Consider the following 17,148-nt stretch of genomic DNA (forward strand, 5'->3'; position numbering starts at 1 on the left):
ATTTCAAGAGCAGGCCAGCTATCAACCGCTTTCTTTCACTTCATCGAGTCCTCTCTCATACTAGTCCTTTCCCGTTGGAATTGGCTGCATCTTGTGGAAAACGTTCTTTGGATCGTACTTCGCCTTCACCTCTTGCAGTCTCTCGAGGTTCACGCCGTAGATATTGCTTACCGCCGAGTCACCAGCTGGGTATGAGGTTAGTATCTATCGAGGTGCAAATATTTTTGGGTGCAGTGGACTCACGTTCTGCGTAGTTGATATACTGAGGCACGCTCAACTCCACACCGTGATCTGTGGTTCTGGCATCCAACTCAGCTTTCCACTTGGACTGGACTTCCCGTGCCCAAGCACGGTGCTGAAGGTCTTTGGAGGAGTCGGTCCATCTCAAAAATATGATGCCATTCTGAGTAGGGTTTCGGCTTGCCAGGGCGGTTGCAGTCAGCGGCACTTCGCAAATCTTGCGCATGTCGGTAAACTCGAGAATGATGGCAGACGCCTTGAGATCTGGGTCACTCTCAATCTTAGCCATGAAATCATTGAAGATCACCCTGGCAAAGTGAGGATCCAATGGCGGCGCATAGAAAATGCCCTTGAAAGACTTCCGATCACCGTAGGTCGCTGCGGGGTTCTGTAGGGTGTTGACCACAGAGTATGGGATCATATCAAGGGTATTCAGAACTGGCTCAAGGGCTGTGAAACTGGCAAATTTCTTCTGGCCTTCTTCGCGTGGGCCGTTGTAGAAACCAATCACGAGAATCATCGGCCCAGATCCATCAGGTGCCAACGTAAAAATGCACATCGCACCAAAGCGAGAGTCGGGATTAGCTAGAGATTCGTTCAATGCATCCATAATTCCTTCCAACTTATCAGGAGTAAATCCAAGGAGCCCGGAGTACACATGATCTTTCTGGTCATAGGCCTGGTAAGTGAAATCCACCACAACGCCAAAGTTGTACCCTGCACCTCGCAACCCCCAAAAGAGGTCGGTGTTCTCGGTGGCAGAGGCCGTGACAATACGACCATCGGCTAAAACGACGGTCGCGGACAGGAGGTTGTCAATAGTGAGGCCGTACGCTCCGCTCAGCCAGCCATAACCACCCCCTAATGTGAGTCCGCCAACGCCGGTATGGTTCACGGTACCCCCTACAGCGGCCAAACCGTGAGCTGCACCGGCATCATCCACTTCCTTCCAGGTTGCTCCGCCCTGGGTAGTGATAGTCTTCTGCTCGGTATCCACCGTCACTTGGTTCATGCGCGACAAATCAATGACCAAGCCACCATCACTCGAGCTTGTGCCGGCACATGAATGACCTCCACCTTTCACAGCAAGGTCGATACTATGCTCTTGTGCCCACGACAGTGCGGCTGAGATATCCAACGCATCAATGGGTTGGACTACGACACCCTGCAATTTATCAGTCGGTCGGCTTGTTTGTTATGTCTATGTTGCGTACCGCATATTTCATTCCAGTGTCCGACCATCGGACTATAACATCTTTGTAACTCTCTGATTCAGGTGTATAGATAGTCGCGGTCTTTAGGCGGCTCCGCAGAGCCTCGAGGGCTGTAGAATTGATTTCGGGCATGGTTGGAGAGTGGGAAGAATGAACACAAACATTTACCCCGCGGAGTTGTGGGGATTTCCGTATTGCTCTTGGGGTAACACTTGGAGCAACACTTGGTTGATAGAGAACAAGGATACCCCTGAGTTCGGTAGGTACTCATACAAAGCCTTGGGAATTATTAGTATTTTCTATTTTGCTTTTAATCCACTTAGAAATTTATGTATAAGTTGGGGTTCACACTGTCTCGGCCTTTGTTTTGCCATGCTTTTTTGCCGGATATATATATATATTCGAGTCCAGCGGCTTTTGCTTCAAGATTCCCTTCAAAATAGTACAGATGGAAATATACTCCGAGTATGTGGTGAATTGGATTCTTGCAAGTAACACTTGGTGCAAGAAATAAAATTTCAACCCGCCTAATCTCATACTTGGAATAGAAGCTGATATTATACCTATTTATAGACTTCACTTCTACCTTGTAGATGCCCCCTCAACTGTTGAATTTCTAATGGAATTAGAAAGAAGAAAAACAACGCTATATTCTATTGACTGAAAGCAGCCTGAACTGAAATCTTTCCCTATGATGCAACGCGATGCAATTCGTATACAAAGAGGCACAAACGATGTCAAACTGCATCGGTGATGCTGATCCTGCTTTTGTGGATAGTCCAGATCCTTGGCAAGTTGAAATGCCGAGTTAGTAGCCGATTCCATGTTAATTAGGACGAATTAACTAGGATTCGCAATACTCCTTTCCTAGGCTATTTTAGGACCTGCTGAGAATACTTTGCATACAGTTCCGAATACCACCGCTGACCCACATCCGGATGGCTTAGGATGCGATTTCTCAAATGAGCTTCACCGAACTACGATTCGTTAGTCTCCTGCATGAAATAGTCGAACTAGAGCCACTCACGCAAGAATACAAAGGTGATAGGAATTCACTCGGCACATCAACTGCCCGTTTCTTCTTATCGTCAGAGGCTGGAATTCGTTGCACAATGTGAGCAGCGGATTCCTTGAGCTGATCTAGAGTTAAGTCTAGTCTCACGCCCTGGAAGAACGGAATACTATAGCGGGTCTGAGAAGTGGGCGCCTATGAGTCGCAACGGGTTAGAACGGCCGATGAGTGATGAATAGTATGGCAAACATACGATGACTCGGTGTGTCGTGGCCGCGCAAATCCCTCCGGTAATCGCTTCGAATCCCTGTTGGATATTTACGACCAGGCTCCCCTCAATAGGAGGCACATCGATCCATTCTCCGTTCTTGTTAAGTACTTGTAGTCCTCCTGTGTTGTCTTGAGACAGGAAAGTAAAAAGACCCGCCGAGTCCTTGTGAGGACCAACACCCTGGGAGTTTTGCGCGGCAGGTGGGTATTTGACAAATTTTAGCCGGCTCATGTTACCCTTGAAGCCATCAAATGTATCCCGTGGGAGGGACAGACATTCTGCGACAAGACGTACGAATGCTTGCGCTAGGCCATCAGTCTTCGCGATATATTCGTCAACTAGACCTTGAGCCCCTGGGTAATCTGGGTACTATTGGGGGTTAGTAGTTGGGACACGCGTCCAAAGTGGGCGACTTACCTGATTAGGCCCTTCAAGCCGTTGCCAGAAGGGGTCCTGCTCTGTCCAGGGTTTCACGCCAGGGGTGCCAAAATCGAATTGCTAGAACGACCGAATTAGTGCCCGAGAACTATAGCAGATTTTAAAATGAAATTAATCTCACCTCGCGGAGATCTGTTTTTGTCGCAGTGGTCTCAGCACCGAGGCGAGTATAGCCGAGAAACGATGGCGAGTTAATCATGTTGCATTTCTCCTTGGCCTCTGTCGACAGAGCAAAGAGTCCGGGTAGATTTTCATGGGTATGACGAATTAGGTTCTATCTCAATTTTGGATCAGTATCTTGGTCCCCTACATTGTTTGTGATTCGCACCTCTAATCCGGTGTTGGTCAAATATAGGAACCCGACGACGAAGATAGCTTCACGTAGATTTGAGAGCTCCTCATCTTTCGTCACAGGGTCGTTCAGCCGAGCGAAGTCGACGATTGGCACGGATGAAAATGTCTCTGACATTCCGCCTATTGCGATCAACTTGAAGTATCTTGGGATCGTTTGCTTTCCCCGCAAATCCAGTGGAAAGGGCCCGGGGAACAGGGATTATTACTCAGCCGAAACGGTCCGCGGAGAGGACCTCGGGAGGAGCTCGTATCGGAATATTCCGCAGAGTTTCAGGACCAAGTTGAATATGCAGTAAATCTGTCAAATTCTCAGAGATCCGAAAGTTGAGGTTGTCAAAAGACTTCATTAACTAACGCGATCACGTCATTTTACCCCATACTATTGAACCCTCCACTATCAACATACTTCAAAACGTCATATACAGGGTAAATTTCCTATGACCAATGCTAACTCTGAGCAACATGCGGGAATGAAGGTTTATGCTTCATAAAATCGGGTCATTGATGGAAATATAACATCCCTCTGTACGTGTCTGAATGCCAAGACTAGGAGGTTTTGTTGAAACCCCGGAACACTTGGCAAGAACTCACCCCTGATGTATCAAACTATTTGTGGAAGTTCTTCCGGCAACGAGGCCCCGGAGAATAAATTAACAAGCAGCTCATCGCTGATGAATATTTCTCCATCCAAGGGGCCTCCATCCAGTCGCGTGCGCACGGGTGGAACGTTCTTGGCCCGGAAGCTCTCAATCCCGTTCCAGACTGCAAACTTCAACCAATTCATGCCAAGCTTTGTGTTTCAGAGGGAACGTGATGTGATCTTGGCTACCACAGGGGAGACCCCCTGGAGCGTCAATCTGATACTTTCCACGTCGGAGAATTGATGCCATCATGTCCATCTCGGTAAATCTTCGGTTCGGCCGCACCGGAAGAGATTATCCAGCACGCAAATTCTCCAACAATCAGGAGAGAATGGTGGATGTACGGAGTAGCTTGTTTCAGAAACTCATATAGCCTAGTAGAGCTCTTGAATGGTATATAATCCCCCGGGTCGACCGTGATAATACTCTCAATATTCTGATATCAACCCTCACCTACTCTAGCAAAGCATCCTGGCGATTCACTTTGCTCTTTCATTCCTTTAATCTCTCTTTTTTCATTCATCTACAATGGCTCCTTTCAACTTGATGGCAGTTTCTCTGCTTGGCTGCTTGTCCAGCCTTGCACTGGGAGCTCCTACTGCAACAACCTACCTGGGAAAGCGCGGAAACCTCGATGATGTGAGTATCAATACGCGATTCATTCGAAACCCTCTTGCGCCATATCTTAACGTTGCTTTAAATTAGGTCGCTACTGGTTATGCCAGCGAGAATGGAGGCACCAACGGTGGTGCCGGTGGCACTACTACCACCGTCTCGTCGTATGCTGCCTTCACCTCCGCAGTCACTGGCGATGATGCCAAGGTTGTCATTGTGGACGGCACCATCACCGAGGCCGCCAAGCAAGTTCGTGTTGGAAGCAACACTAGCATTATCGGCAAGGACTCCAAGGCTATCCTGAGCGGTTTTGGCCTGTATGTTGTCATTCCAAACATCGATTCGAAATGATACTAAAACCAATATAGTCTGGTCAAGGAGCAGAAGAACGTCATCATCCGCAACCTGGGTGTCCAGAAGGTTCTTGCTGAGAACGGTGACGCCATTGGTGTTCGTAAGTACATCATGCTGAGGGACCTCGTCCATTGAGGAAAGAAGAGAAAGGCTGACTGGGCTTAGAAAAATCGACCAATGTGTGGATTGACCACTGCGATGTCTCGTCCGACAGGGATCACGACAAGGACTACTACGATGGACTCATTGATGTAAGTCTATATCACAAGATATCGAATTCCAATAAACGACAGATACTAACATGAACAAGATTACCCACGCTGCCGACTTCGTCACTGTCTCTAACACCTTCATCCACGACCACTGGAAGGCCTCCCTGATCGGACACTCCGACAGCAACGGCGATGAGGACACCGGTTACTTGCACGTCACCCAGAACAACAACTACTGGTACAACATCAACTCGCGCGGTCCTTCCTTCCGTTTCGGTACTGGCCACGTCTACAACAGCTACTACGAGAACGTTTCCGACGGCATCAACACCCGCCAGGGCGCCCAGCTTCTGGTTGAGTCCAACACCTTTGTTGATAGCAAGAAGCCTCTCTACTCTACCGACTCTGGCTATGCTGTAGCCAACGACAACGACTTCGGCAGCGGAGAGAACACTGCCGAGGCTGGAACCCTGAAGTCGGTTCCCTACAGCTACGACTTGCTTGGCTCCTCCAAGGTCAAGGCTTCTGTCGTTGGTACCGCTGGCCAGACTCTCACCTTCTAAGCATCTCGTTGGGAGAAGGTTTGTAGCAAGTATGGAATTGCTGTCTGAAAAGCGCAATTCGTGTCTATTTGGGTTGAACTTGTTGTAGTTTAGTATCTAAGAAAATCTATCTTTTTTTTGCTGGCAATAATATCCTGTAAAATTCACAGTACACGACATTGTGGGGTTCAATATCCACAGTATATAGCAGAGCACCTCATCAATCAAATTCAAAAGATAAGATGGAAACAGAACGAACAAATGGCGGAGGCCATGAGATGGAGAACCTATATACATCCACCCATCTGCCTAGCATTGGTTTAATAATTCTACAAGTGAATTAAGATGAAGAAATTAGTTGAACAAGAAATTTTAACTATTTTGACAGGTTGGGGTCAACCCATTGTCTGTTCCGTTCCAAGGTTGAGTGGACAGCACCTAAACGTAACGGCCATCCCAAGGATAGACCAAAAGTAACATTAAGCAGATACAAGTCCGAGAAAATGAAAGACAAAGTAATATTTTTGAGGAAACATCCAAGAACATATCGATTTAGATATATTCTAGAAGCTAATTACCGGGTATCGATTAATTGAAATGATTCACGCTCCAGTCCATGCAGGCCAACCCAAACTCCGCCCCAATCTTCTAAAAATGCCATTTGCTCATAGAGTTCGGTCCCTCAAGAATGAATTCAGCGAAACCAAATCTTCACTGGGTGCTGGTGTGGGGAGGGCCATCTTAGTTGCGTCAAAGGCCCATGCGGCCTCACGTGCGTTTACGTTGGTTTTGAGATGGAAAGTCATCATCCACTCCTTAATTCTGCCCTCCAAGAATCCCATCTCACGGTTTCGTTCCCACATACGACGGGACTCTTTGAATGCATGGTTGATTGTATCGCGACGAAGAGTCTCGTATGCATCGAAAGCCTCGGTCAGAGGCTCCGAACGATAGCTGGCCAGAATTCGAGAGAACAAAATTGCGTCGTCCAGTGCGTATGCAGCCGACTCATCACGCGGAGGCATCTGTATAGCTTTGTTAGAAATGACCAAATAGGTGGGGTCTCCATGATTGAAACATACCGCATGTGCTGCATCGCCCAGCAAAATAACTCGATTCAGACACCAACGTCCTCCGGGGCGAACTTGATATACGGGGTAAAGCATCCAGTCCGCTTTACCCTCAATCATTTCTTTGATACAGGGAATGGCACATTTGCCAAAGCGATCTCTTACCTCCTCACGGAGGGCGCAGCGAATTTTGTGCTGGGTGGCCCAATCCTGACCGGGCTCTAGCCGATAGCGGGCCAGCGATTCACGGCTAAATTGAACAATAGCAGCAGCGAAGATCTGTTCGCAATCGCGGTCACAATAGCTGGCCAGCATTGAGCCATGTCGCGAGATATTGAGCGATGATGTGCGGAAGTGAGTGGGGGATGAAATTGTATCCGAGTCAATCGTGGCCTGCAAAAACGACAGACCCGTGTACTCAGCCGGCCGGTCGACGTCCACGAATCGGGTTCGGACCGCCGAGTGGACGCCATCGCAGCCGATGACTAAGTCTCCCACGGCCTGTGTGCCATCTTGGAAATGCACGACGGCACTATCCTCGAATTCCTCGCCACCGATCACTTTTTTGCCAAAGACAATTTCCACGTTCCGAGCCCGCTCCGCCACGGTTAACATGGCCACGGATAAAGAAATCCGCATGACTCTTCGGCCCTTGTATCCACCAAATCCTTTTCCCTGGTTGTCTGTGAAGTTGATGGAGCCGATGGAGCGGCCCGAACGCATGGAGAAGAGTTCGATGGCATCGACATCGGCACCACCTTCGGGACCCATCCGGTCCAACTCCTCTAGCACACCCAGTTGGGCGAGATGCCTTTGTGCGACGGGGGTCAAATTGATCGCACCGCCGGAAGTCGATAATATGTCATGTCGCTCGTAGACTGTGATTTTCAGGTTCGGCACAAAGGGAGAGAGTTCCCGGGATATAGACAATGCGCACGCGATGCCTGCGATGCCAGCACCGATGATGGCGATATTCTGTGGGGGGCTAATTGGTTCCATTGTGCTGAGTGTAGAGGAGATTTCAGAGGGAGGGAAGTACCCTGAAGGAATTTATCTTGGCATGAGCTTATATCGCAGAATTTTCAATCTGACGATTTCTCAAGGATTAATATATACTATGCACCTAAGAAAAAAACTAACGGGCTAGAATCCTCTAGAGTTCGGCCGGGGAAGGAGATGCTTCGGCCTCTGCTTCCGTGGAATCCGAGGTGGAGTCTCACATTTTCAACCATGGTTATCACAATTTTGAATGTATAGCTCACACCTAGAGACAGGTCTACGGAGTACTCAACCATGGAAACAAAGTATGGGGGATTATCTAGGTAAGCATTTGCGAGTGGCGTGGGGTCTGGGGGAACTCTAGAAGGTCCGTGGGAAGTTTATACAAAGAAAATATGAAAATAGATGAAATTTGGGAGAAAAAAAAGATACACCTCAGAATCAATTGCGGCAGGAGCTCGGGAAACTAGTCTAACGGAAAGAACCCGTCGGACCGGAGAAAATGACAGCGGCGTTTGTCGCTTTGTCTTACTTTGCCAAGTTTTGTCTACTTTGGGACTGGAGACTAGAAGATGGACCACTGAAAGACCACTGAACGACCACTTAAGAGTCATTTCCCTCCACTTAGGACTTCATTAGCTCCAGTTTATTTGGATCTACAGTTCCACTTCCATTTCCAACTTTTCTTTCCGTTCTAGTCTGGGGTTGAGCGTGTGCTTCGATTTATATATTGCTACCTCGGTAAGGATTGAATGAATGGCACCATTAACCTTCTATGCATATTCCATCTTCCAAAGTACTCGGCCCCCCTTTCGGTGCTTTTGTTGCGCTAAAGTTAAAAAAAAACAAATCGGGCCTGTCAGAAAAAACTAACTTTTTCGGTTTCTGCCTCTTCTTTGTTTTCCCTTTTTTTTTAAGCGAGATAGCCCTTTCTAACCTCAAACACTGGTGGAATCTGAGCAATATCAAATGCGGGACATTTGATTTCTCTCATTCCGCAGTCTCCTGGTTCGAGGGCACAGACGATTTTAGATTCCAGAAGGCGGTCAAAGAACAAAGTCCGCACATCCCCGCTGGACGCCGTTAGCGTGGCGACATGAAGAAATCCGGACAGGGGAGGTTATACGAACCCAACAGACAACTCATTCCATAATATCCGATTTGTTCCGTACCATATCCCGAGAGAATCGGCCCAACAAACATTCCCATCGTCCAACTGATACTGGAAACTGATATTGCCCTCGAATATCCGCCATTCGGACCAAAGATTCCGGGGTTCTTTCCTTCGATCTCATCAACGGCTTCTGGAAAATCGTTATGATCCACTTCCCAACGTGACGTAAAAAAAAAAAAAAAAAAAAAAAACTTACGAGTGGCTTCCATCATACCCACCCCATTGAGCAAGCAGATCACAATCCCGATACAGGTGATAGCTACGCTGTATATGATCGAACCAATCCTCTCATCACTGGCCCAGGGAAACCGTTTGTCCCCAGGAACACCGATCAGCCACAATAAAGGCACCAGAAGAGCAAACCCGATCGAGGTCGGGTATCGAGTCCCCACTCGATCCTTCAGCCAGCCGACAGGAACACTAAACAACACCGCGGGGCCCTGGAAAGCTGCAAACAACAAACCAGCGGGGAGACTTCCCCAATGGAACGCATCGCGCACATGGAGAGGAAGGGTTGTGTCGAAGCTGGCGGTTAAAACGGCGAAGCAGAAATAACTAACCACACCACCAATGAAGCGACCGTTGCTACACATGCATAGATAGAAGTGTATCCCCGTTTTCTCCGATACAGCCTGATCGCTTGTCTGTTGATCTGGGTCAGTTGATGGTGGCAAAAGTGCCTCCCTCTCTGGATCCTGCCCGTCCCGCTCCGCGCGAACTGGTCCACCGGTGGCACGCGACCGTTCCAGCATGAGACATCGTAGGATCACATCAAACACAATAACGAAAAGGACACTGGACCAAGCCACCCAGTACCCACCTATATCGAACAGAACACCAGCCACAAGTGGTCCGCCCGATGTTCCTACGCCAATGGCAATAGTCACGAACCCATACATTTTCCCCAGCTCGCCGGTAGGGACATTGTCCGCCAGTGTAGCCATACCTACCACCCAGAGACTAGTGGATGCAACAGACTGTACCAGGCGCCCGGAAAATAAAGTCCATACTGCACTAAAATTAATTCTCTCGCTGGAAATGTCATTCCTGGATAGTTGGTCGTCACTTACATGAAGTCGCCGTGGCGAGTATCAAAGAGCCCAACAATGCACCCGCAAGTCCAAATAACAGCCAGCCACGTTTCGCGCCCGAGCGATCAGCATGGTACCCGACCAGGGGACTTGCCACGACCATCACAAGCGCGCTCTGGGCTAGCAGGGCTGTGCTTATCCGCTGGGTGAGCGAAGGGTCAACTCCCAGTCGATGCTCTAGCACGAATGGAAGAAGTGGAACGATAAATCCATACACATACATATCTATGGCATGGGTTAAGATATGCCTCTTTTTTTTAAGGTTATATGCGCGAAGAGCCTACCTGTGAGCAAAGCCACTCCCACTGTCGCGACAATGAAATAAGTGGATGATCGCCATTGGAAGCCCCATGGTTCTTGGTGGTCTGATGCGACTGTCATAGCGTCTGTCCCCAGGTTGTTCCTTGAGCTTAATGATCGTGTTTAGTGAAAAAAGGGGGCTTTTCTTGGGTTTTACACAGACCAGCTACTCTCCCTCTCTCGAAGAATACCTGCTTATTAATATCTTTATTGGAATCCATATATTACCCCTGTCGAAGGATTTGACACGATTTTACTCCGCACTCCGTACCCATTTTACTCCGTAATCCGTACTCCGTACGGAGTACAAAGTCCGTGATTTATCATGCAATTGTCTGACATGATTCGGCTAATAACAAGCCGGGCTGGGGTGGGTGATGGGCTATCCCTTGTCAAAATATGCTGATAGAGCAAGGAGGCTTGCATTAGTGAATTGGTGCGCTCAAAAAAAAAAAAAACTGCGCCACGACTGAATCATTAAATAGGTCAGCCTCAAAAAGAAGAAATCAATCAATCAATCAATCAATCATAATGCAGCTTCAAAGATTGCCAATCAAAAAAAGCAAGGTTTAGATATCGACTCCGTACGTACATAGAGATCATCGCATTAATTGGCTTATCAGTCGCTGATTCGCCACGACATCACTTAAGAAAGCCACTTAACCCACTAAAAAATCAATTCTTAATTTCAAATAACTTCAATCATGATCTAGCATTAAAAGATTCGTTCATTCGTGATACATTGCATCATATCACTAAAAACACACGTTCGCCGCTCGCCAAGATCAGATTCCCCCAGTCCGCATCGCAAGAGGTATCGAAGAAACGGGGTGTATACAAAAAAAATAAAACAACAACACAATTTGACACATAATCCATTCACATCAAAGTTTCTTGATGACAAGCCAGCGTCCACTCCCCATCTGACCCTTGACTCCAAGTCGTCGAGCCCGAGGCAGTGTATTCTTTCTTCCCACGCACAGCGCGGACCTTGTATGTGACCACGCCGGCCATCAGATCAACGATAATGACTCGTACTTCCTCGAACTGGTAGGCGTCGAATCGGTGAAAGGGTGGTCGGACGGCTTTTTTGAAAGCGTCTTCGTCTTCGAGTGTGATGATGCGCATCTGAGGGAATAGGAAACAGGCTTCTGGGTTGCTGAGTTTCCAGATGGCCGGTGCTGGATCAGCGGATGTGAGGGCTGTCCATAGTGCACGTTCTTTGTTGAGGAGGTCCTCGCGGATACGTTCGTGCATTGAAGGCATAGTGGGTGGTTATGGGTTGTAAAGTTGTGTATAACTTGGAACTGGTGGGGGGTGGTATAGAGGAGACACGCTGTTTGGGCTATGTTGCGATGCGAATATGAATGCGAATATGAATGGTATCTTCAGACGAACTAGAAAACTAGAAACCAGAAGCAAAGATTGTAATGTAAATGGCCTTGAGCGTCCCTGACCTTGATTTTATTGTTTTGCCATCTGGTGTACCTTTATATTAAAAAATGACGTCAGATGACGTTGAGAACCAAACAATTTAATCTCCGGGGATCAGCATATTCTGGCTGCCATTTGCTGCCATTTCGATTCAAACGACCGTAAATAGCACTGGGGATATGCTTGACATGCGTCATTCTCCACGTTTCAACGTCCGGTAGTCAGTGGCTTGAGGGCCCTGCTATCACTGGGCTTCAGGGGCATCCACCTTCACGCGTCCATCCATGGAATGTGACCCATGGAATGGCACTTTTATATTTTTACTGGATGGGTGCTCGTCACTAATAAGATGAGATTACTTTATTATTCTTTCGGGCGACTTTTGCGTCGATACTTGGGCACGGACACGTTACACATGTACCGAGTTTTCCCAGTTTTCCTATTTGAGCAGATTTGATTGAGGGCGCTTAGACTACATTCATATAGTCACGCCCATGATAACGGATCATATGTAAATTCTCATTAGGTGCTCACTAATCGCCTGGTGATGCTCGGGGTCCAAGTTCTAAGTAGTGAGCAAATCCGATCACCTATAGACTAACTATAACTCGAATGGAGTAGCCCTATAGGGTCGTTTATGCTATAATGGTTCGTTCGTCGATAGTATTGCCCGTATACTCGTATTCTAGAGTACCTAGGTACTCTTGTCATTCAGTATCTTTAACTTCATACACTGATATAGTATCGTATCCTTTTGCTTTGCCTATCGGATGGACGGATACTGTTATGTGTTAGTCATAAGGGCATACAATCGAGGCGACGTATTTTCTTTCTAGATTTATTATAGAACTTTTAGACTTGATACCTGAAGTGAGAATTTGTACTCTAGAGTTGATGAAGAACGCTGTCCTTAGTGGACAAAGTACTAGTGGTGGAGATAGCGGCGGGATTAACAGATTTCGTGGGGCCGGGGTTCTATAGCAGACGGAGTTGACGGCGGAAAACATATTGATCGTTAGCTATTTAAACGCCAGGTTCGCACTCTTCTTGCCATTATAGTACCAGAATAGAGACTTTTATTTGTTTTATCCCTCTTCGTCAACAATCACATTGATCGTTCGCCCAGCTTGAAACCAGCGAAATGGCAACCTTGAGTAAAATTCCCTTGCGCCAGCTAGGTCGCAATGGACCTTTTGTTCCTCGACTAGGCCTGGGATTGATGGGTGCCAGCGGAGTTTACAATGCGCCCCTGTCGGAGGCTGACCATCTCGCTTTCATCGATGAAGCCTACAATCGAGGGGAAACGTTCTGGGACACTGGTAGGTGAATCCATACAAAGAGAACGAATATAATGCTGAAGACCTCTCCTACAGCCGATAAATACGGCACGTCTGAGGATGTGCTGGGAAAATGGTTCTCCGCCAACCCCAGCAAGCGCGAAGACATCTTCTTGTCCAGCAAATTCGGCATCATATTATTACCTGGAACATTCAAGGTCGATTCCACCCCTGAGTACTGCCGGAAAGCCATTGAATCTTCCCTCCGCCGTCTCAATGTATCCTACCTCGACATTTACTACATCCACCGTCTGGACAAGGTCACCCCAATCGAAAAGACCATGGAAGCCATGGTCGAGCTCAAGAACGCAGGGAAAATAAAACACATAGGCTTGAGCGAGTGCAGTGCTGAGTCCCTCCGACGCGCACATGCAGTCCACCCCATCACGGCTGTCCAGGTCGAATACAGCCTTTTCTGTCGCGCCATCGAGTCGCCACAATACCGTCTTCTTGAGGCTGCCCGTGAACTGGGCGTCGCAATTGTATGCTACAGTCCTCTTGGCAACGGCCTTCTCGCCAATAAATTCCGTACCAAGGAGGATGTCCAGCCGGGGGTGCCCGTGCGAAGCTTCCTTGGCTGATGGAGGAGAATTTGGAGCAGAATGTGGCTGTGGTCGATAGGATTGTGAAAATCGCTGCGTCTAAGGGTGTTTCATCCGCGCAGCTGGCTTTGGCATGGTTGCTTGCCCAGGGAGATGACATCTTCCCAATTCCTGGAACAACCAAGACACACCGGCTGGTTGAGAATCTGGAGAGTGTGCAGGTTTCCTTGTCGGCGGATGAGGAAAAGGAATTACGGGAGATAGCGGACAGAATTGTGGGTGGGCGATTCCAAGAATTGACTGGATATGCTTTTGCGGACACCCCCGCACTGTGAGATGTATGTTCTGGCTGGGTAATTTGGGCTGCTGCAATCATGACGGTTCAACGTCTCGGTACAGCATTCTTGGGTATCATGCTAAGACATATGCATCATATGCATCAATGTCTTGTTTGTCGGACTTCATAGGCTATTTAGCCAGCCTCAGACTGGCTGTAGAGAATAACATATTTGTCTCCTCTCTCATAAATCTCATACAGACCAGTCAATACTTGCAGCAGTGAGTCTCACATTCCAAATTCATAGTCGTAATTCGGGGGTTGGAGACATTTCACGTGAGACATGGAACCTGCCAAAATACGGCAACGGGAAATTCATCTTCTGATCTTCGATGGTGGCCTGAGTGTTATTGTTCTCGGGGGTTTCGGGGTCCAACCACGTAAGATATTCGGCTCCGTCGGCTGCATATTCCTCCATGCGTACCAATGTAGATAGTATTTTTACATAGGACTGGGTCATGCTATCTTTATGGGCGGCAGAGATCTCCTCCATAACATGAATCACGTCATCAATGACTGCCAAGTCTCTTGGACGCTGGTGCTCTAACACATTTCCTGTTTTGAGGCGATGCCCATCAATGTGTATTAGAAGGAGACACAATGCAGAAGAAAAAGCTTTCTCCATAAAGCCAAGGTATGGAATCTGCTGGAAGGCGTGACGGAACATGCCAAAGCGAGCAAGGACTTCGCGACTTGCACAGAGAACGGCCATTTTGCTGTAAGAGTGATTATGCGACGAACGGGTCACTGTTTGACGATGAGCTTTTGATTCCAAGCGCAGATGATCTAGGAGATACGGCTGGTGAAGGGAAACCACCAGATAGAATTGATGTATCTGCGTCAGGACCCGAGTGAACTGTTCCGGCGAATTTATATCTAGCATGCCATCGCCTAGCGGCGGTGAAGCCCACCAGCGTACAGGGGGTATACGACTGGCCTTTTTGAGCTGAAGATCAATATCCTGTGTCTCTTGGTATTCATCGACGGGGTTTTCTTGTGACTCGTGTTGGCATCCATGGCGTTTCTGCATGCGGAGATTCCTAGCAATAATCCTGCCTGCGACCACAACATGAGTGCGTTCCAACTGATCAGACCACAGGTCAGCCACAATCTGCCGTGTACGGGTGAGCTGGCAGTCCACCTCGACAAAAGGAAGTCCCAGCATAAGGGATAGAAAACGATCACTGTAGGCTAAGCGGAACCATATGGATTCCGCACGGTTGTTAACCTCATGCTTCCGACATGGGAGGCCTAGCAAGCCGGCGATGTCTAACGCGCGACGGAAGAGAAGCCAGGCATTCCGGAGACTACCGGTACGAAGATGAAAGTGAGCCTCTAAGATGAGAGTTTCTAAGCCATCGAGAGAGTTGACGAGTAAGTCCTGCGAGGTGATATAGCGAGACGCGATGCCGATAAAATAATGTGCCATCTGCTCACTCGGCTGGTCAAACCGGAGGTCTAGCACGCTCTGGATCGGCTGTTGTAAGCATAGGGCAAGTTGGATGATCCTCTTTGCAAGGTGCACTGGTTGATCGGAGTTCGATGGGGAGTGGTGGTCAACCTGACTATGCGTAGTTGAGCAGACTAACAAATGAAATGGTCGAACACGGAGCGGGTTGCGATCCAGAATTCGTTTAAGAATGACAGCAGACGGAAGTAATGACTGAACATGGCTTAGGGAGCCTCTCTCAGGAATGATATCGCTGTTTGGCACCGCCCTGGAGTCTATGGTATCGATAAACGAATCTTTGTTCACCTGATGGCCAACTGGTGACGTTTGGGAGGGTGAAGGGGCTCCTTGGTGCTGCACGAGCTTCGCCACTAGAGCCTCAACGTGGTCAAGGCGCCGTTCCACGTCTTGATAGCCCATGCCTTGAGGGTTAGGGCACTCCTGGCTTATGCACCAGGCTCCCTTGCGCTGACAAAATTCACATATTGTTGCCGATGACGAGGTGAACTGGCATCGAATCTTACGATTCTTACATTCCCAGCAGCTGAAAGTGCCCTTCCGGATCTTTTGGCGCTTCTGTGCTGGTTCGAAAGAGGTGGATAGGGAACTCATAATGGTATAGTTATCTCATATGCAAGGTTTTTGAGAAGGCTGTCCTTTTAGGTACATATTGGTTTCTCGATTTCTCGATAATAGGGGTCTAGTGGGAGGTGGAGGTGCTATCCGCGTCAATGGAAATGATTGGCTGATGTTGAGTCCATTAACCGATTCTTACTAATTTGATATAGTGTCGCATTCGAGTGCAAAAGGCCAGCCAAAACCCAGGTACCAATCTTTAGTCAAGGAAACAAAAGAAAACAAAATGATGTCTCAGATCTTCTTTCACGTGCGTGGAGGTGATTCATAAAAGGTACGGGTTTCTTCTAGCCCGATTTGGCAAAAGCATAACAACGGTTGCATGATTCGAATGCGACCACGAGTGGAATTGAGTACTACTGTAGTCAATCGGGACCACTCGGCTAATTGATGTCTTTGGTTTCCAGATTAGCCATTATGAAGGATATGACTTGTCATACCTAGCAATTTTGGAGTTGGAGCTATAACATCGCTATCGACGTTAAGTGCATATGATATACCGTTTGCCATGGCGTGCTTCTTACTCCTCGTAGCGTTCTAAGAATGCCAAGGTGAAGGATGGGTAGAGACCTAAAAATGAGCTCATGGTTAGTATCCGCAGTAGCTGTGGACGCCACTGCGGGGCCTAGTGTGCCTTGAACGGTGGTTAGGGTGCATTGAGATGCGAATAAAGTGATATCAAGTGTCAACCTGGATGGACGCGTAATTTACTTCCAGTTTTAAAAGTTGCAACCTTTGAATACATGGTCCTCAGAGGCATTTCTCCTTGGACGAGGCCCAGAGCAACTGTGCAAGACACCACTCGTTTCGTCTACTTCTCGCTTTCTCTTCTGATGAAGGTCTGATGTAGTTTCTTGCTGATCAGAGCAGAATCAGTCCAACAAT

The 17,148-nt window shown here is 48.0% G+C and overlaps 9 protein-coding genes across 9 annotated transcripts; 3 read left to right on the forward strand and 6 right to left on the reverse strand.

Annotated features, from left to right (window-relative positions):
- Positions 1-60: 60 nt before the first annotated feature.
- N7487_005998 (FAD-binding oxidoreductase) lies at positions 61-1,586 on the reverse strand (the record flags this gene model as incomplete). The annotated part of the gene is made up of 3 exons (XM_056873745.1): positions 61-185; positions 244-1,405; positions 1,455-1,586. The coding sequence occupies 3 exons, from the start codon at positions 1,584-1,586 to the stop codon at positions 61-63; spliced, it is 1,419 nt and encodes a 472-aa protein (XP_056731465.1).
- Positions 1,587-2,326: 740 nt separating this feature from the next.
- On the reverse strand, positions 2,327-3,644 carry N7487_005999 (isopenicillin N synthase family dioxygenase; the record flags this gene model as incomplete). Its single annotated transcript, XM_056873746.1, has 6 exons — positions 2,327-2,431; positions 2,482-2,661; positions 2,720-3,106; positions 3,155-3,235; positions 3,297-3,449; positions 3,504-3,644. The coding sequence occupies 6 exons, from the start codon at positions 3,642-3,644 to the stop codon at positions 2,327-2,329; spliced, it is 1,047 nt and encodes a 348-aa protein (XP_056731466.1).
- Positions 3,645-4,125: 481 nt separating this feature from the next.
- N7487_006000 (uncharacterized protein) lies at positions 4,126-4,413 on the forward strand (the record flags this gene model as incomplete). Its single annotated transcript, XM_056873747.1, has 1 exon — positions 4,126-4,413. One exon carries the CDS (start codon positions 4,126-4,128, stop codon positions 4,411-4,413), a length of 288 nt encoding a protein of 95 aa, XP_056731467.1.
- Positions 4,414-4,698: 285 nt separating this feature from the next.
- Positions 4,699-5,914, forward strand: N7487_006001 (pectate lyase family protein; the record flags this gene model as incomplete). Its single annotated transcript, XM_056873748.1, has 5 exons — positions 4,699-4,809; positions 4,876-5,102; positions 5,154-5,239; positions 5,305-5,390; positions 5,450-5,914. The coding sequence occupies 5 exons, from the start codon at positions 4,699-4,701 to the stop codon at positions 5,912-5,914; spliced, it is 975 nt and encodes a 324-aa protein (XP_056731468.1).
- Positions 5,915-6,558: 644 nt separating this feature from the next.
- N7487_006002 (FAD-dependent oxidoreductase) lies at positions 6,559-7,962 on the reverse strand (the record flags this gene model as incomplete). Its single annotated transcript, XM_056873749.1, has 2 exons — positions 6,559-6,918; positions 6,976-7,962. 2 exons carry the CDS (start codon positions 7,960-7,962, stop codon positions 6,559-6,561), a joined length of 1,347 nt encoding a protein of 448 aa, XP_056731469.1.
- Positions 7,963-8,952: 990 nt separating this feature from the next.
- N7487_006003 (uncharacterized protein) lies at positions 8,953-10,608 on the reverse strand (the record flags this gene model as incomplete). Its single annotated transcript, XM_056873750.1, has 5 exons — positions 8,953-9,035; positions 9,093-9,266; positions 9,333-10,145; positions 10,207-10,452; positions 10,512-10,608. 5 exons carry the CDS (start codon positions 10,606-10,608, stop codon positions 8,953-8,955), a joined length of 1,413 nt encoding a protein of 470 aa, XP_056731470.1.
- Positions 10,609-11,406: 798 nt separating this feature from the next.
- N7487_006004 (nuclear transport factor 2 family protein) lies at positions 11,407-11,793 on the reverse strand (the record flags this gene model as incomplete). Its single annotated transcript, XM_056873751.1, has 1 exon — positions 11,407-11,793. One exon carries the CDS (start codon positions 11,791-11,793, stop codon positions 11,407-11,409), a length of 387 nt encoding a protein of 128 aa, XP_056731471.1.
- A 1,309-nt stretch (positions 11,794-13,102) lies between these two features.
- Positions 13,103-14,175, forward strand: N7487_006005 (uncharacterized protein; the record flags this gene model as incomplete). Its single annotated transcript, XM_056873752.1, has 3 exons — positions 13,103-13,280; positions 13,335-13,840; positions 13,885-14,175. The coding sequence occupies 3 exons, from the start codon at positions 13,103-13,105 to the stop codon at positions 14,173-14,175; spliced, it is 975 nt and encodes a 324-aa protein (XP_056731472.1).
- A 243-nt stretch (positions 14,176-14,418) lies between these two features.
- Positions 14,419-16,239, reverse strand: N7487_006006 (fungal specific transcription factor domain-containing protein; the record flags this gene model as incomplete). The annotated part of the gene is made up of 1 exon (XM_056873753.1): positions 14,419-16,239. The coding sequence occupies one exon, from the start codon at positions 16,237-16,239 to the stop codon at positions 14,419-14,421; it is 1,821 nt and encodes a 606-aa protein (XP_056731473.1).
- Positions 16,240-17,148: the final 909 nt, after the last annotated feature.

This window comes from Penicillium crustosum (genome assembly GCF_028827405.1).
Source record: "Penicillium crustosum strain IBT 35664 chromosome Unknown utg000002l_segment0_segment0, whole genome shotgun sequence".
Lineage (NCBI taxonomy): Eukaryota > Fungi > Ascomycota > Eurotiomycetes > Eurotiales > Aspergillaceae > Penicillium > Penicillium crustosum.